The sequence below is a fragment of the Eucyclogobius newberryi genome, unplaced genomic scaffold (genome assembly GCF_026437365.1).
Source record: "Eucyclogobius newberryi isolate DKJ021-1_F unplaced genomic scaffold, fEucNew1.0.hap1 SCAF_20, whole genome shotgun sequence".
Classification (NCBI taxonomy): domain Eukaryota; kingdom Metazoa; phylum Chordata; class Actinopteri; order Gobiiformes; family Gobiidae; genus Eucyclogobius; species Eucyclogobius newberryi.
Genome location: NW_027315835.1, coordinates 13,178,059 through 13,196,946, shown reverse-complemented (window position 1 = coordinate 13,196,946; position 18,888 = coordinate 13,178,059). Strand labels below are relative to the sequence as shown.

Sequence of the window (18,888 nt, the reverse complement as noted above, 5' to 3'; positions counted from 1 at the left end):
CAAGCCTGGGGGCCAAATTACTATAAGCAGTACGTTTTACTGCCAATTTGAAAAATCTACATTTAAAATCCCATTCTCTAACATTTTAGTTTGAGTTTCTAATTCAGAGTTAAATGTGCCCCTTTTGAAATATTCACTGTATTGACCACCAGTCTCAGGCAACAATATGGTGTTTTAGATTAAATCTCATGGAGCAAAAGCAGTGGAAAAATCATAAGATGAGATAAGATAACCTTTATTTGTCCCACAATGGAGAAGTTCCAGTGTTGCAACACAGATTTGGTACAGAAGTATAATAATTAAAAAAAAAAAAACTTATAAAAAACCTCTCAAAATAAATAGAAACTTAATATCAAAAGTAGACCATTATAGTTTGTGTTAGTGGACCCACACAACCCTTTGCCCTCGTTCCACACCTATCCTCAAGAGAACAAAAAACAATGGGTACAGTTACATGACCAGAAAAAAAATCTGATAATCTGCAACAATCAGACCCAACCCAAGAAGAGTTTAGATCTGATATGTGCTCTGTTTGCATCCACGACTAATCAATCTTGAACATCATTTTTGCCACATTGCCACATCAGTTTGCCTTTTTTTGCTAAAGACCCCTTGTCAAGAGATTTGCATAACAAGTGAATAACCTTAAAGAGTAACTAACTCTTTGCATATGTATCTCACAACTGCCCGTGTCAACACTGTCCGGCCTGAAGCGCCTCCTGACTGTGTCACGGTGTCAGCAGCGGGACAGCGGGAGCAGCGGTTGGTGCTGGGCCAGGGCAGGGGGGGGCCGGGGCCTGTTGTCAACAGCCCGTAATCTCCCCTCCTCCCCTCGGCCTCGGCTGTCTCCTCCTACCGCCGCCTCCCCTCCGCAGCTCTGAGCCCGAGCGGCAGCAGCGGCTCTCGCGGCAGTCATCGATGGACCACGGACCGCGCCTCTGTCCGGACCGCGCGGAGACCGATGAGACGTGAGAGCCGAGAGACACCGACGCCGCGGTTTCGATGATGGAGAACGATGTGCTGGACAGGTAAGTAAGCTGCAGTTGCATTGTATAGAAGAGGAATGCATGGAGCGGCTGTTCCGTTTAAAAAGGCGGATGTTTTTGTAACTAAGCGCTTATAACGATATCTTAATAACATTTTGACACCTATTCATGGTCGAAGCGCGGGTTTACAACGGGAATAACTTGAAATGTCATCTGGTTGCCACGTGGGGAATGTGAATATGAGACATAGAGCCTTTACGCATGACTCTTATAGCCTACTATGACCAATGCGCTGTTTAGACTATCATATCAGCAAATGTTTCATAACACAAGTTTATATATGTATCACAAAGGGATGTCGATTTTCACCACTGTAGCTTCATTCACATTATAATCAATTACAACTTAACTACATAGGTTGTGTAACATTTATATTCTGCTACAGTTCTTGACATATGTTTTTCTTCTCTGTAGGCAAACGTTATATGAGCAAAGAATGTATGTCCCCAGCAATGTAATCTCTAAATCTCTAACTGTGAGCTGAAGTTGTTCCTAGAGCCTTTAGGAGAACACTGTGAAAATCCACTAGGTACATATCACAGTGGGCTGCGTTCATCCAGGATGTTCTCAGAAGTGTGGAAGAGGTCATAAAATGCACATACAGAACTTAACTGTTTGCAGGGTAAAATCGAAACAAAAAAACATATCCCCCATTGTTAATTCATATCTATGTCTAATTGCAACTTAGAAAAACATAGAGAGATATTTACACAAGATGTTGGTTTATTTATGCCAATTAATTTCCTGGGTAAATGCTCGTTTCCGGCTTTCACCCACTAAATAAACCCAATGCTGATAACAACATGGTTTGTGTGTACTTGATTTATCACCTTATTACTTTGAAAAAAAAAAGAAGAAGTTCCTTGTATCACAATTGCAAACATACTGCATGAAGTCAGTTCCAAGTATGGTAAAAGGAAAAGGGTTTTGTCCATTAAACTCTTCTGGTTGAGGCTTGTCTCCGTTGTGATTGCGTTGCTTTGCCTGCAGTGTTCCTCGGTATAGTATTAAACACATCTCCTTGTAAACAAGCAGATGCTGTTGCCAGGCCAAGTTAAACAATAACATCCCATGGGAAACAAAAGACATGGCATCCCTCCACCGGAAAAGTGAAATTGTGCACTTTTTTAAATTATATTTACCAAATAGTTGTACCCTTAGCCCTTGAGTATATTATCAGGGCAAATATGTTAACATTAAAACTATTAACACGTTTTCCCCCCATGTTCCCATGTGTTATGAATGGACAAGGAAAGCACTGCATAGATGCCTGGTTTAATGCGGGTGAAAATGTTCAGTGCCAGTTTTTATGAATGTCCAATATATGATTCATGACTCTTTCATTTATTTATTTTAGGTCCTCTCAAAGGTTCCCAAGCTGCTACAGTGTCATGGAAAGTGCCGTTTATTTATTACACAGCCTACATAGCTAACATTTGGGTCTTACCAAGACTGCTGGGCTAAAAATGACCCAAAGAAATGGAGTGGGTGGGGTCAGAGAGCGCCACCTACAGACTGAAGACTGTCACAGCGGTTTGGAGACCGACATGCATCAAGAGGCGCATAGCGAGGCTGAGGAACCAGGAAGTGAGCATCAACAGGCCCGCGGTGTCACAGCTGTAACAGGAGATGAGGCTCCTGACGGTGGGTGGGGCTGGGCGGTCCTGGCCGCTACCATCCTGGTGCTTGCCTTAACCCTCGCCTTCCCGTCCTGTGTGGGGATCTATTACACTGACCTGCAGATTGAGTTCCACGCAACCAACAGCGAAACATCCTGGGTGCCCTCCATCATGACATCTGTGCTGCATGCAGGAGGTAACATGTAACTCAATTACTATTAATAATATACATGATACAGAACATTCAAGAATGTTAAGGTACAATATGCATGCAAGTATTCAAAATATAAGAGTTTTAAAGTACCATATTTTCCGGACTATAAGTCGCACCGTTTTTCATAGTTTTGGCCGGGGTGCGACTTATACTATATATATATATATATATATATATAGTATAGTCAGTCCATATATTGTCAGTCCAAAGCCTGGATGAAAGTGAAGAGAAAAGAAGCTTGCATTTGTCCTACAATGAGGAAATGCCAGTGTTGCAACTCACTCGAAGCAGGTGAATAGAAACATGCAATAGGAATCAAGATAAATGGCTTTTAAAAATAGACTTAAATCTGATGCAGACTGAGCAGGTAGAACAAAAATATAAGGCTACTATTATGCACAATAAGTGGCTATGACTTCGGTTGTATACAATGTGTACAAATATAACTATGTATGTACTATGTATGTACTGTATATGTGGGCAACAATTAAGACATGTTGGAAATGATCAAAATTAGAAAAATACATATATTTTTTGAATGGCAGGTTTAGTCTTGATTTGGTCTAGGTTGAAAAACTGGTTGGTCCTGACTTGGAAAGATAAAGTGTTGTTTTCATCCCAAATAATACCTGTTTACCTGGAGGGTGTCATGCAAATGGAAATGTAAATCAGTGCTGAGATCTTTTAACTGTGACTTTAAAAAATACTATTCAGAAATGTATTTATCTTGTAAAAAACTAAAGGAAACAAATTAGTCTGCTGTGGATAAACAGTTCTGTTAATGAACTTATGAAAAAGCGGGACCCGTCATTGAAAATATCCTAAACTACAAACAGATATACTTGTCTTTAATGGATTAAAGAATAAAGTTGTTGGTGAAGTCAAAGCCTTTAGTGTCACTGCATAAACAGACACTTAAAGTATTTATTAAAAAAACAATCAAGTGACATCACTGCCACATTATTCAAACATATAAATTGATGAATATTCCTTTGTAAATGCTCTTGCTCCTGGTGAAATGTGTGAACTGAAACAAAAATGTAATAATGAAAGTGTGAGGATAAGAGCTGAGTCAGGCAGCGTTCTCCGCTGAAGTTTAAGTCACAGTCGGACATCAGACTTTTCTCCACAAAACTGAAACGCTGCCTTAAAGAAAGTCAGTGTGAACATTAAACTGCTTTGGGATGTTTAGTGAAATTTTTATACTTATATGTGTTTTTATACTTACTTTGTAGTGCTTTTTTAGTACTAATCTGTTAAAAATCTTTAGAATCCTAACCAGGGACAGAGGATGCAAATTAGAAGGCTAAAAGCCGTATGTATATGACAGTTACGTGTTTGGTGGTAATGTTAAATTATACTGTCCCTGTCAAATAAACAAATAAACAAATACATAAATAAATAATGTGTATCTTGGTTAGGAAAGCTCATACCACTTACAATGTGCAGTCTTTCTCATCAAGCCTACATTTGTCTTGGTAACTGAAAAGGCATTTGTGTCTCTTTAGTGCACACAAGGTCTATCTCCACAGCAATGGCGTCTCCTTCCTGTGTTATATAATCCACATCAGACCAGGAAGAAGTGAGTGAGCAAAAAAGGGCTTTGCAAAGTCAACACTGGACCCAGGCGATTGTGTGGCCACCCGTAGCGCCTTAAGCCCAGCAAATTATACTCTGTAATTGGGCTGACAGATTCTATATTAAATGAAAGGAAGGGAGGGAAAGTTAAGTGGTTATTAAAACAATAGGAAAATAAAAGTATTACTTGAATATACAAACCGGTATATGTGACACCTGTGTTCAAAAAAAGTCATACATCTTTACCAAATTAATTTACTTTACTAGGTTTTTTCTTTCTTTTTTAAAAATAAAAAAATATTTTTGATTAAAAGTAGGGATGTCATGATATAAAATGTTAGTGTTAGAATTATTGTGAGAAAAAACACCACAATTTAATGATTATTCTGAGGTCTGACTATAACTTGTTTTTCTCAAGTTTATGACCAGCTTTATGAAATAGATCTTTCTGAATGGCAAAATAAAGTAATGTGACAAAAACAGCCAGATAAAAAAGTTTATTACATTAGGACTCTAGACTGAATTAAAAAGACCACATTTTGCTTCTAAAATGGTCACAATTATTACTTTTTAATTCTTACGAGAATATTACGACCTGAAAAATCATGATTATAACCTAATTAAGGATAGCCTTAATGAAAAGTAAAGTTAACTTAACTTAAATCACATGTCTCTTATGGCACTGCAGCTATAGTTATATGTACTGTCATTCTATTACTCCTTCTCTGAAGTATTTCAAGAGTTGGTGAGAAAATGTCTGCTTACCAGTTTCTAGATAAAAGGTCAGTGCAGTAAGTGAAGTCATGTAAAACACCCAGGATTAAGGCACATTTTTTCTGCTCTGGTGTGGATTAAGCTAAGAGCATTTCCCTCTCACCCACAGGCCCGCTCTGCAGCGTGCTGGTGGAGAAACTGGGTTGCCGGGCGACCGTGATGTTGGGCGGAGTCTTGAGCGGATTGGGAATGGCCGCCAGTTCGTTTACTCAGTCCATCGCCGGGCTCTACATCACCGCAGGGGTTGTTACAGGTCAGGAAAAAGTCAGCTCAGAATATACACCTACATAAGTACAGTGGACTTAAATAACCTGCACTTTGTTGAGCTACAAACTAAACTAATGTAGAATATAGGCAGGGTTTACTCAATCAATCAGAATGTATTTACATCTCCTGGTCTAAAATGATATCCTCACAATTGCATACAATAGGACTAGTGCCTCTGTAGGTGTAATTACTTTAATTTCCTTTGGTAGAACTAAGAATGTCGGTGATTGTGAATAATCATTCGACCATGTTTTCCCTGGCATGATGTAAATGTTAGTCACAATTTTATCATTACTCAACATCTTTTAACACCATGAGCAAACAACAGTGAAATCCTACTTGTTTCACATAAACTCAGTTTCATAGATTATCATTCCTATATGGTCAGATCAGCTTTATGAAACCTTTATATTTAGTTCTTATATGTATCATTTTGTTTCTAATATATTGTGTATATTCAGGTTTATATTATATCATTCTTATTATATTATATTCTTATTACGGGTATATTAAGGCCAGAATCATCACAATTATTATAAACAGAATAATCTTGTTCAAAACTTGATAATTTAGTCGTTCAGATTAGCTATACTGATGTCTTACTTTGGCTATTTCCAGGTCTGGGCTTTTGCTTCAGCTTCCAGCCTGCTGTCACCATTTTAGGCCATTACTTCGTCCGCCGCCGCGCATTCGCCAACGCCATGTCCTCCACAGGCACCGCGCTGGGCCTCTGTGTCCTCCCGTTTCTGGGCAACTACCTCCACGTGGAGTACGGCTGGCGGGGCAGCTTCCTGGTGTTGGGTGCTGTTCTGCTTAACTGCTGCGTTTGCGGGGCAGTGATGAGACCTCTACAGCCCCAGAGGCCTAAAGGTCCACCCCTTATAGACCATCGGCCATCTTTGTCCCATGAGGAGAAAGACGAGAAGACCAAAGGGTTTTTAAAGACTGTGTCGAACTGTGCGTTGTCAACAATTAAAAAACATATGGCTTTTGACCAGTTTTTCAACAACCCAAGATACTTTGCGTACTCGATCGGGATTACGTGGATGATGCTCGGGTTTGTTGTGCCCCTGATCTATCTTGTTCCCTATGCCACGGCCCACGGCATGGAGCAGGGCAAAGCTGCTATGCTGCTGTCCATCCTTGGTGTAGTTAATATTGTAATACGACCTCCAGTTGGCCTAATCTTCAGCATGCCGTGGTTCAAAGGGCGGCTTATTTACGTGTTCTCCTCTGCACTGCTTGTGAATGGGTTGAGTAATAGCATTTGCTGCATTGGACCGTCTTTTCCTGTGTTGGTGTCCTACGTGGTGGTCTTTGGGCTGTCCATGAGCCTAGTGGGGTCCCTGATGTTCACTGTGCTGATGGAGATAGTTGAAATGAGCAGGTTCCCCTCTGCTCTGGGACTCCTGGCCATCATGGAGAGCATCACACTCCTCATTGGACCTCCACTTGCAGGTAAAGAAGCATACTTTAGGATTTCTTATTTTTCTTCTTCTGTAACTTTTAATGGCATTTGGCAGTCAACTGAAAAGGTGCCTGGCAACTACTGTAGTTGTAACTTTTTCTTCGGGGTTTTATGGCGATTGGTATCCATAAAGTGTTACATTACTGGCACCTATGTACGCCTTCAAAGTATTTGTTTTATGCTAAAGAAGAACACTGGAAAAAAAACAGAGACTGCACAGTAAGCAGTGTGAAATAGAGGTGAATTGTGTGGAGAGACATTCAGCAAACCACACTGTATCAATATACTCTTAGCATGTGTGTTGATGCGTGTTGAGATCCCTTGGTCATAGTGCAGCATAGAAAGAGCTGTTGTGTTGAATAAAAGACTAAATTGCAATTAAAGCCACGGTAGCGGCGATGATGGCTCTCGCCACCCGCGCGACCGCTTTCCAACGCAACCGTCTTTTGATCGCGATTGCCCCAACACTGCATTCTCTTAGACTTTATTCTTTAGACTTTATTCTTTAAACCCCCTCCTCCCTGAACCTCTGTCGACTAGCAACAGAGACCCACCGCTAATGCTGATGCTAACGCTAATGCTAAGACCACGGCACGAGAGGAAATGTTCCTTCAAAATAAAAGAGGAAGAGGAAGTGAAGGCATTATATCTATTAAAATTCAATGTCCTTAAATGCAAAAAGTGTTGTTTTGAGCTCAATCGGATAAAAAACCAGGACAAGTACGATTTTGAAAAAAAAAAGTTAAACAATGCGGCGCCACTTTGATTCAACATGGCTGACTTCCTGTTTATCACAGAGCACTGCTGCCAGGTGTGTTTTACTCGTCACAGGCTGCTCAAAGATTTAGCGTTTCATGTTTTTTCTTTTTTGAACTAGTCGCCACTGTTGCGACGGGCGTTCTCGCAAGCTCCTTTTGATTTGAGTTCGGGCCGAGCCGATCGCGTCTATGTCCCCATGTGGGACTTTCATCAATGTTCAGGGGGTCAAAAAGGGAGTTGTGGCAAAATGACCATGAACAATAATAATAAAAATAATAATAATAATAATAATTTTAATAATAATAATAATAATAAGAAACCAGGCAAGAACAAAGACTCGTCGCATTCCATTCCATGGAATGGCTCCAATAATAACATTATGAACACTGACACTAAGACACTAAGAGGTGGGGTGTATTGAACAACAATTCAACACATTTGTTTTGGTTTATTCTTTAGAAAAAAAAAAATATTTCACCAAGTTTGTGAATTACCAATAATGATGGATAAGCAAAGAATCTAAAAAAAAAAAATCGATGTCTTGTGCATCCAGTCATTAAGTAAGGTGGAAATAAATTATGAATGAAAAGCTGATTTAACATAGATAGTGCTGTGTTATGAGCTCAAACTGTAGGGCTGGGTGATACAGTAGAATTGTATTTTAATTGTTTAATTTCTTTGGCTGTAAGCAATTATTGTGATATTGTGATTCACATATTTGAATACAGCTTTATTCTAAAACAATCACACTTTTCCCCACATACCCCTCCTATTGGTCAGCCTCATCAAGGAAATATAAAAATACTTGTCATGTCATGTTGACCCAACGTTTTACCACCTTTTACCTGTTTACTTAAGTCCAACCCTTTTTTTTTTAGGTGTAGAGTTTGAGTACATGTTCATGTTCATTTTGTCCTCAACTAAGCTGTACGATTGGTTAATCAAATGTTAAATCTGAACAAAAACAAAAGTAGGAATTGTATTGGGATTTAGCAGTCTTGAATTACTTGTTTTTTTATGTTCCTTTTGTGGACACTAATATCCAACACCACCTCCCTTGTGTATGCAGGAGACCTTCTGGTTCACTGAGAGCTGTGAGAAATAATGACTGAATTGCTGCTGTTTGTTGTTGCAGGGATCCTGGTGGACAGATCTGGCCAGTACGCTCCTGTCTTTTACGCCTGCAGTGCCGTTGTTGCCTCTTCTGCCATTTTTCTCATGGCATCATTTTACTACCTGGACAAAAGGGAGGAAAAACAGCTCCAACTGCCCAATCCAGCCACTCATACTGATGAAATAGTTGTGTGTCCGTATGGAAATGAGCCCAAAGAGGAAGACCAACTCAAGGCTTCAGATGACAACACAGAGAGCACAACCTGCGTTTGAATTTGTTCTTACTGTAAGTGTCTAGGGGTGGGCGATATGGCAATACAAAATCTAATTGTGATCTGAATTTTTTTTAAATTCAGATCTTTTCTGTTCAAGGCAGGTCTATGCTTAAACACATAAACTCCCACGCACTCCTACTGCTCAGACTCTCTATGAGCGACAGGCCGCCTTAACCAAATACAGTGAAGTGTGAACACTCGAGGTGAAGTAGATTGAGGTATTTACGACTTGGAGTCAATATATTTAATATCTTAATCAGTTGTGATCTAAGAACTCTCATTAAATTGTGATACATTCATGTTTTTTGCCAACTCTTCCACCCCTGTGAGACTGATTTACATTGATGAAGTGTTATCTCTGTAATGAACCAGTCACCTTTGACCTCCGTTTGATGCCAACCCCAGGTCCTCAGCAAGTGCAATGTAGTGCATGATGGCAAACTCAAAAAACATGCACAATAGGTAACATCAAGTTGGTATAATCCCTCATTTATCCAGGAGTGATCCATTGTAGAAAAGGCGGCAGTTGTAGTCATCTGGACTGTTTTAAAACAAATAGGTAAAATCTTCTGCCACGGTGGATCTGATCAAGCCTAGCTCCAAGTGCTGTAAAGCAGCAGCTCACTGCTCCTGACGGGCTGCCAAAGCAATATTGAAGGAGTTAGTTATATCTAGTTATATCAATGGGAGAACTTATACACTGAGCCGAAATTTACCCAGTGGATCAAAAGCTAAAACCAAAACATGGATTCCACATATTATTTAAAAGATATTTCACCTCGACAACTTTGCATAACGTTATATTAACAACAAGAATAAAATGCTTCACAAATTCCACTGTGGGTCACCCTGCCCTGACTGAGGTGGTCTCATGTTCAAAATCCAAATTTAGTACAAGGTAGTGTTTACTTTTATATGCGGTGGAGCAGAATGATTTCACTGTCCTTTTAGACTTTGAATCAGAGATGCCATTTCAAAATCACCGTCTTTACCAAAACCAGAGGTGCACTTAGAACCACACTGATTGTATTTTATCTTGCTGCTGTCACTTAAATCTTGTAAAAACCAAATAATACTCTTTATTTTATTTGTAAGAACACTATTATAGCTACTCTCCCTGTATTTCAGAATTACCATTAACTTTTAGGTAGTCTGTGATTGAAGACCTATTAGATGAAACTATTCAGATTTATTTAAACTACTTCTAAAATACTTTAAGTTCAAAAATGGAAAATGAATTCATGGAGAGAAGTGTTCAGTTATAATGCCTTTTTGTGCATTTTCTCTCTCTCAAATGAATAGTGCCTTTAAAAATGATTGCTGTTTTGTACATCACATGTTTGTATCAGTATAATCAACCCCTTCCAGACAGACTGAAAATATAAGATGGTCATTTTATGTGTCCTCCGTCCTTGTCATAACATATTCAAAGGATAAGTAACTGAATGTTCTACTCTTTCTGTGACATTATTACAAAAAATACAATTACTTCTTCTAAATTACTTCAAACTGTTTTCCATAAGCCATAGTATACTGTAATATGAGAATGATTACCTGAATTGACACACAACTGTACAGCACAAGTTTATGATTCAAGTCATTTTTGTTAAGCTTTTAGCCAAATTATAAAATATTTATTTGTCATAATCAGGGACAATAAATACAACGTTTTAACTGTAATTGATATTTTTTTGTCTAAATAATCTGCATTAAAGTGCAAAAACAAAGACTCTTTGCCTGTGAATCTTGGTCTATACAAATATGATTTGTCGCCATCAAGTGGACAATACAGTTATTACATCATTGTGAAACAGAAAGTGAAAGTGAAACTCTCAATACAACGTTTGGAATGAGGCGACGGCTCCTCGCTCTACGACGAAATTAGAAGGATAAATCTATATAATAAGAGATATATATAAGATTTTCATTGATTTGGTTGGGTTATTTCTGTCTGTTAAGGTGAGTAGTAGACTAAAGAAGCAAGCTTTAAGTAAATCCTGGCTTTAGCGTGCTACAAAACAATGCATGCACACAAATGACAACACAAACTAAACCCTGTAAAACAAATGTTACAGTGTTGTTTTGTTTCTGTGCAGTGGGATTGAAAGATGAAGGAGCTCACCACATGTGTGCTGTCAGTGCTCCTGTTGGACTTAACTTTGGGTTGGACTTATTGGATCGCTCTGCTCCTGCTGAAGAGCCCAATTAGCGGAGGATTGGGGGGATTGTGGGCTCTTGGAGCAGTCAATTACATGTGTTTGTATTATTTATCCTCTGCATTGACGGGAGGGAAGCCAGAGCCAGTCCTGCGCAGGCTGGTGTTCCTCCTCTGCCTCCTCGGCCCCGTCCTCGAGACAGGACAGATGCTCATGTCCAAAGCTGACCGTGCGTACATGGGACCCCCTCCTGACCTGACCAGAGTCCCCCTGAGCACCGTGGCCACGCTGTTGGCCTGTGTTATCTGGGAGAAGGGACTCTATGATGAGAAATCTGCCAAAAGAAAGCCCCAAATCCAAGGGGCCAGAGAGCGGTTTGGAAGGCTGCTGCAGTTCTTCAAACCAGACGTTTTATGTCTCGCCTTCAGTGCCCTTATTGTGGGTGCTGTTTGTGAGTATCTGTTTTTACTTTGTCATCCATTCATGATCCTTACATAAACCGTAATAATCTTGCATGTAAGTTTTGCCTGCATATTCTTATTCTTCTGCTGTTCATATACTCGCATTGCAACATGGGACTTTCCCTATAAATGTTCTTATCTTATAGCCAAATATAGTAGAAATGCCGTTTTAGCAAACAGTATTTTTTATTTATACTATTCCAATCTTTACAGACAATAACTGAAATAGACTTCAGCTCATTCAGACATCAGACGTTACAGTATCAATAGTTGAGTAAGGGTTTTATAGTAAATTGGGTGTGCGGGTGTGGATGTTAAGGTGCTGCTTGATCGTGTGCTTTGTAATATTCATTTGTCACTGTCTCCTCAGGTGATACGGTCATTCCTTTGTACCAGGGGAACGTGATTGACATGCTCAAAGCTTCAATGGTTGAAACTAATCTGCGCTATGCCATTGCGACGCTGGCGTGTGTCTCTCTCGGCAGGTAAGTCACCCAAACAAACAGGAGGACCACTTTATAATAACTACACCTTAACTTGCCCTAACAAAGCATGAATAAAGACTCGGTTCATAATGTACAGTTAGTTTATCAAGGATTATTCAAGCTTAGTAACTACTTATTAAGGTTAGGGTCTATGAATTAAGTGGTTGTTTGTGCTTTACTAAGGTGGGAATAGTGTGGTTAAAATAAAGTGTTATCCAATGATGTTATATTTCTCTTTATTTCATTCTCTTATTGTCTTTTTTGTCCAGTGCCATGTTTTCCGGGGTCAGAGGCGGGTTATTTATGTTCAGCTTGGCGAGACTGAACAGGAGACTGAAGCATATTCTCTTCCACACACTTCTACAGCAAGAAATACATTTCTTTGAAGAGAACAACGCTGGTAAAAGATGATACTATGGTGTATGTCATTAATGAGGACCCTACGTTTACTAGGAACATGTATAAGGAAGTAAAACCTTTTGGCTTCAACAAACAAGCCTAGATTACTACCGTTTGTGCACATGTTTTTTATTGACCCAGGAGTTAAACAAAAAGCAAAATTAATACTCAGTACTTATGTAAAGTGATGTTAAACTAGGCAAAATCCAACAACCTTTTGTCTAGTCTCAAAGAATGGAATATGTGTAAATATTGGAGCAAATCTACTCTGTTTATTGTTACTTTGTAAAGAATCAATTCATTGTTAAATAGCGGTAATGCATTATAACCTACTCGTACTATGTAATTGTGTTGTGAAGGTTTTTATCCTGTGCTTGTCTTGTCCTATAGGCGAACTGTCTTCTCGGCTGCACTCGGATGTGGACCGAATGGGACGAACCGTGGCCCTAAATGCCAATGTTTTGGTCCGTAGCACGTTTAAAACCTGCCTGATGCTGGTGCTGATGGTCCAACTGTCCTGGGAACTCACTCTCCTTACTGTTTTAGAGATGCCCCTTTTAGGCCTGGTTCAAAACAGATACACAACTAAGTCCACGGTGAGGGAGACTTCTGCTTTGTGATTGCATTTAACATAATGTCCCAATATTGTCCTTTGCTGATTTCATTAATTTGTCAAATCAAAGTCCTGTTTTGCTATTACATTTATCATTTTACCACACTTGCTACACTGCGTTGATTTAATGTTGTTTTTATCTGTCACCAGGAGCTGAAAGAGCAGATCCAGTCCCACCACGCAGAGATCAGTGCGTTAGTTTTGCAGTCGGTCAGTGGCATTGAGACGGTCCGAAGTTTTAATGCCGAAAAAGTTGAAATAAAGAGGTACCAGGCGGCTCTGGATAAGCTCTGTGGAGTGAAAAGACAGCGTGGTATCTACAGTTCAATCTATTGTTTAATAAGACGGGTCAGTATTACTTTAGCTTTGCAATTGTTATAATTGTGTGTGTTTTATTGTTTATGATCTGCTCTATATTTCCCTCTTGTAGATGGTCAGTCTTATGATAAAGATCTTCTTTTTTGTGCTGGCAAGAAGACTAATCTTGTCCAATCAGCTCAGCATTGGTTGTTTGGTTAGTTTTCTGTTGTACCAAAAGCCAATGTCCAACAATTTGAGGGTAAGACTATTTATTATACTTCCAACACCAAGTACTTTTTAAATTATTAGACTTTTCAAGCGCTATCTTCACTCAACGCAATCAGGTCTCAAGCAAATATAAAATGGGACTCTCAATCAATGGTGCATTATGTGGTTAAGGGTATGCCACCTGCTTGTCTCTATGGAGATGTCAATGCAGATGTCTCCTCCACGCCAAGTTACAGGTCATATCTGTGGAGAAGTGAGCCCACAAAGAATAAAATGCATGTTTTTGATGGTATTCTTTAGCACTACAAAAACACATATAATTGTATACGTGCAAGTTTAATTCCTCACTGTGCAACATTCTAGGTATTCAAGCTCTAGACTGAGAAACAATGCACAGATTCGAATAAATGCAGAAAATTAATAACTCGAAATACAAACATGACCAGAAGATAAGCGTCACTACTGATGACCATTTCCACACTTAAAGAAAACACATATTTCACAATTATTTCATAAATGGTTTTGTCTTGCCACAGGAGATTATGAACGGTTATGGAGAAACAAAGAGCACCGTCGGGGTCATATCTAAAGTGTTCAGTTACCTCGACCGAAATCCAAAGTGTCAAACTGCGGGAGACTTGGCCCCTGAGAAACTGGAGGGAAGAATCGTTTTTGAAAATGTCTCCTTCACTTACCCGTCGAAGTCATCGGAAAAGACAGCACCGACGGCACTCAGGGTAACTCTTAATAGTATTGGAGGGCTTAGTTTGTGTTTTTTTATTGTATGTGGAGGGTTAGTGTTTCAAACTTCATCCAAAAACAACCCCTTTTAAATGTTCATCTGTGCAGTCCGTTTCTATGGAGCTGCGTGCAGGACAGATGACAGCTCTTGTGGGTCCGTCTGGGAGCGGGAAAACAACATGTGTCAGTCTTTTGAAGAGACTCTATGAACCACAAGAAGGACAGATCCTGCTCGATGGACAACCACTGCATAAATATGAGCTGAAATATCTCCACAATAAGGTACAGTACATTTACTGCATTAACAAGGCAAATAATAGTAGGTATTTGTTCAACTAAGGCAAAATTGTAAACAGTAAATGGTTGGTAGCATTGACAAAATAAGGCCTTCATATCTATATACATTTTGTAAACATGACATCTGACCTAAGTATGTTTATTTTAAGATGGCAGTCGTATCCCAGAATCCTGTGCTGTTTTGTGGGTCCATTAAGTATAACATTGAGTATGGACTTAAAGAAAGCAACATTGATCAAGTCCGTGAAGCTGCCAAAAGGATCAATGCAGAGTCTTTCGTCTCAGAGCTTGACCGTGGCTATGACACAGGTAAAATATGTTCATTACTGTAGATATTTGGTTATTCTCACAATAGAAATCCACTTGATTGATCCCAAATGAAGTGCAAATAGCAGAAAAGAGTGCATGCAGTTCAAAAAATAAAAAAGTTATGACAAAGTGACAAAGTTATGACAAAGTTTTATCAAACAGAAACGTTTCCAGTCTCCTTGGGGGTTGTTTTATGTTGTAAACCTGTTCAGAATCAGAAATACATGTTATTGCCATTTTCAGTGAACAAAATTCACAAAGTAAGGACTTTTGAGGGACGATACTGATAAATGGGTGCTTGGAGGTGTTATATAGCTGATATAAATCATGTTATATAGTTCTAAATGTACTGTTATTCTGCCTATAACGGCCAAAGTTCAAGACTGAAAGTACATAACACTCTTTTGTGACATGTTATGCAATGAACAACCCATAGTTAATTAATGTGCATACACTTAACACATCTTTTCACAGCTCATTCACATGCCATGTAGATCCAATAAAAAGATAGAGCTATAATCACTTTACAGCAAGTAAACCAATAAGAGAGCAGTGTGCAATGTGGTGTGACAGTTCACAAAGCACTAGAGTGAAAGAAAAAAACTGACACCTTTTCAACCCTTTTCTTATAATCCTGATTCCAACCGTCTGTAGTTAGAATACAATCCAGTATGCGACAGTCTTCACTCTTCTCCACTCTGACACTTTGCTAAAACATAAGACATATTTTGTTCCTGTTGTGAACGTGATGATCCATCACTGACTGAGCCATGAATGGCGTGAGTGTTTTACAGTCTGTGGTAAGCAGGCAAACAGGAGCGTCACTCTGGAGCTGCATTCAGGTGCTCTACGGCGTCAGACACACAAACAAACAAACAAACTACTCCAATGAAAAATATCAGTGCTGTGCTACAGTTTAGGGCATTAAAGTAAATTGGATTTGATTCTTGTATTCTAGAGTCTTTAAAACAAAGCATAACAGGTCCAGGTAGAATATCGGCCGTATTGGTAAGATTTGGAAGATATTGACCAACCTGTATGGAATGGCAAGTTGATATTTTTACCCTCCAAATTGCACAGTCCGACCTGTAACAAACAATAATATAAAGACTTATCATTCAATAAATGACAGATTGATCAATATCTTTCAGGGGTCAATATTTAGTGCATGTACTTTTACTTATTTGTATGTTCTTTTGGAAAAGAGTATACTGGGATTTTTATGTTTTAGGGTTGAAATAAAGTAGTCTTCAGTATTGAACGAAAAGTAGTTAGAAGCTGAGGTGCTCAAAAAGGTCAAAAAGTACTTTAAAAGACTTGATCCCTGCACTGAAGAGCACCAAAAGTACAAATGTATACCATCTACACATCCAAGTAGAACTCCTGCCTTCCCAAAAAAATCTCTAAACAATTCTACTGGTCTTAAGTATTATCGCAATGTTTTATGAAACAGTTTATTGTATTTCAAAATGTGAAGTCCCTTCCTTTTCCCTATAAAACGTGCCTGTTCGTCTCAGATGTGGGGGAGGCCGGGGGGAAACTGTCGGAGGGGCTGAAGCAGAGCATTGCCATCCTCCGAGCTCTGGTCAGAGATCCACAGGTCATTATTCTGGATGAGGCCACCAGCAAACTGGACGTCCTCGCACAACACGCTGTGAGTTCAATCCACATGTTTTTTTTGCACCAGCCCAAATCTGAATTATTATTTATGTAGTAACATATAGCGTATGTGTGCCTATTGTCTTTTTGTGAGAGCTTATCATGAGTTTGACTTAGGGTTTCAGCAATATTGTCTGCTCAAATATTCAATTGAGTGATTACAAATGATTGATTTTGTACATTTATTACTTCAACGTTCTGTTTTGAAGTGTGATATGGGAATGAAAAGATGTAAATGTAAATGATGTTTTCGTCTTAGGTCCTGGGAGAGGTCCTGTCTGCAGGCCGGACCGTGCTGGTGGTGGCCCATCAGCTGAAGACTGTGGAGAAAGCGGACCACATCATATTTTTAGAAAATGGAGAAATTATTGAAGAGGGAACACACCAAGACCTGATGGACAAGAGAGGACGATACTATAGTTTAAAAGAAGATCTTTTCAAGACTTAAAGACACAGGAGGAACTGGGGTTGAGAATGGACACAAGTGTTTGGACTCTAAAAACTTGGATGAGTGACAAGATGTATTTACTACTTACTAGTTTAGACATTTCTCACTCATCCAAGTAGCTTCTTTAAAGGTTAGGGTAGTTTAGTGGATATAACTAATAACAGATACTACTTCCTAGCAGTTTCTTTCAGTTTAGTTAGCTCATTTTATGCCAATTATTTAAGGTATTCTTTTATCAGCGATTCATTCCTTTATGAAGAAGCTTGGATGAGTGGTGCCACGTATTCTCTAAATGTATTAAAAGTAAGTGGGAAAGAGAAGGTAAGACATACCAATGGCAGACCACAACATTTTCATACATTTTGCATACATTTTTTCATAATCCCATGTCAAAGTGCACATTATTGACAGGGAAATGTATTTAGGCCTCAAACCTCCTGCCATGGACTTGATGAATGGATTTGGGGCAAACCTCTGGCAGAAATGCATGACACAAACTGAAGCAACAATCAAGGACTGAAATTAAAACTGACCTTCAAAATTTTAAAAAGATAATAATTACATGTTGGACTTTGAAAATTGACTTATTTGACAGACTTTGGACTAAGTGGGACTTTTTTGTCAGCTGAGATGTGCCATGGTTTTATTTGAGCAAATGTTCTGTTCTACTTATACTTTCTTTTTTTTGGGTGCTGTGTGTCGTGTTTTATGTTCTGTGTCTCATATGTTTATTGTTTATTTTTTTATTGTGGAAAAAAGGATAGACTATAATAATGTTTTAATCTTGAACAAATATATACAATAAACACATCCATAGTGGTTCAGTAAAATGACTTGTAAAATAAGGTAATGATGTAACTTCACAGCTAATTTTTGCTCAGTATTGTTCTTACTGTTCTTACTTGTTGACAATTACATAAAATCACTGTGCTCAGATGTGACCCATAAACAGGCACGTGTTTGAACTGAAATTAAAGAAAGAGAAGTCCCAGACAAGAATAAATTATGACACATACACTTAAGATGTAAATATGAACTTGTATGGAGGTAGGAACACTGCGTTTATAGGCACTTTTTTTAAATTGCCCAAATAAATTAAAATAAACTAAAAATTGCAACTCTACTTTAGGGTGCTTGAGGGAAGATTTCTGGATCTAATAAGCACCAAACTGTTTTCACAAAGGGCCGTATTTTGAAACTTGAGCAGGGGCCACAATCAAATTACAAAGTGAATCATTCGAAATTTTGCATTTAAGATAAGATATGCCTTTATTGTCCACATTTGACATGGTTACTATGAGCCTCTTTAATACTTGGAATTAGTTAGATTATTAGATTGGTATAAAATCAAAACGCTTGAATTGGCCTGAGGGCCGCATCTGGCCCCCGGGCCGTAGTTTGGACATGTCTTATCTAAGCCTTTGTATAACTTGAATGGGCGTTGCATAGAAATCCTTGCCACTTAAATCCCGTCTCCCCACGTGACGCCCCCTGCAGGATCAACCATTGCGCTTTTCAATTGGGGCCAATAAAGCGCGCGCGCGTGGACCAAAGTTCTGGCACAGAAGCTGTTGGTTTGGACTTCCACAGTAGCGACACCTCCTCCTCCTCCTCCTCCTCCTCCTCCTCCTCCTCCAGTGGCTCCTCCAGTGGCTCCTCCAGTGGCTCCTCCAGTGGCT

The 18,888-nt window shown here is 39.1% G+C and overlaps 2 protein-coding genes across 2 annotated transcripts; both read left to right on the top strand.

The window, feature by feature from the left end:
- The first annotated feature begins 912 nt into the window (after positions 1-912).
- slc16a5a (solute carrier family 16 member 5a) lies at positions 913-10,840 on the top strand. The gene is made up of 5 exons (XM_072456853.1): positions 913-1,028; positions 2,404-2,861; positions 5,341-5,484; positions 6,117-6,956; positions 8,861-10,840. Exons 2-5 carry the CDS (start codon positions 2,513-2,515, stop codon positions 9,109-9,111), a joined length of 1,584 nt encoding a protein of 527 aa, XP_072312954.1. The 5' UTR covers positions 913-1,028; positions 2,404-2,512; the 3' UTR covers positions 9,112-10,840.
- A 170-nt stretch (positions 10,841-11,010) lies between these two features.
- tap2t (transporter associated with antigen processing, subunit type t, teleost specific) lies at positions 11,011-17,359 on the top strand. Its single transcript, XM_072456869.1, has 12 exons — positions 11,011-11,072; positions 11,210-11,720; positions 12,101-12,215; positions 12,485-12,615; positions 13,005-13,210; positions 13,378-13,575; positions 13,658-13,786; positions 14,292-14,492; positions 14,605-14,778; positions 14,943-15,102; positions 16,620-16,756; positions 17,021-17,359. The coding sequence occupies exons 2-12, from the start codon at positions 11,222-11,224 to the stop codon at positions 17,207-17,209; spliced, it is 2,139 nt and encodes a 712-aa protein (XP_072312970.1). The 5' UTR covers positions 11,011-11,072; positions 11,210-11,221; the 3' UTR covers positions 17,210-17,359.
- The last annotated feature ends 1,529 nt before the right edge of the window (positions 17,360-18,888 follow it).

Excerpts from the sequence above, each read along its gene's own strand:
- slc16a5a (XM_072456853.1), top strand. The coding sequence starts at position 2,513 with ATGACCCAAAGAAATGGAGTGGGTGGGGTCAGAGAGCGCCACCTACAG. Across the intron at positions 5,485-6,116 it reads CACCGCAGGGGTTGTTACAG|GTCTGGGCTTTTGCTTCAGC; the intron begins GTCAGGAAAAAG and ends GGCTATTTCCAG. Across the intron at positions 6,957-8,860 it reads CATTGGACCTCCACTTGCAG|GGATCCTGGTGGACAGATCT; the intron begins GTAAAGAAGCAT and ends TTGTTGTTGCAG.
- tap2t (XM_072456869.1), top strand. The coding sequence starts at position 11,222 with ATGAAGGAGCTCACCACATGTGTGCTGTCAGTGCTCCTGTTGGACTTA. Across the intron at positions 11,721-12,100 it reads CCTTATTGTGGGTGCTGTTT|GTGATACGGTCATTCCTTTG; the intron begins GTGAGTATCTGT and ends CTGTCTCCTCAG. Across the intron at positions 13,787-14,291 it reads CAATGTCCAACAATTTGAGG|GAGATTATGAACGGTTATGG; the intron begins GTAAGACTATTT and ends GTCTTGCCACAG.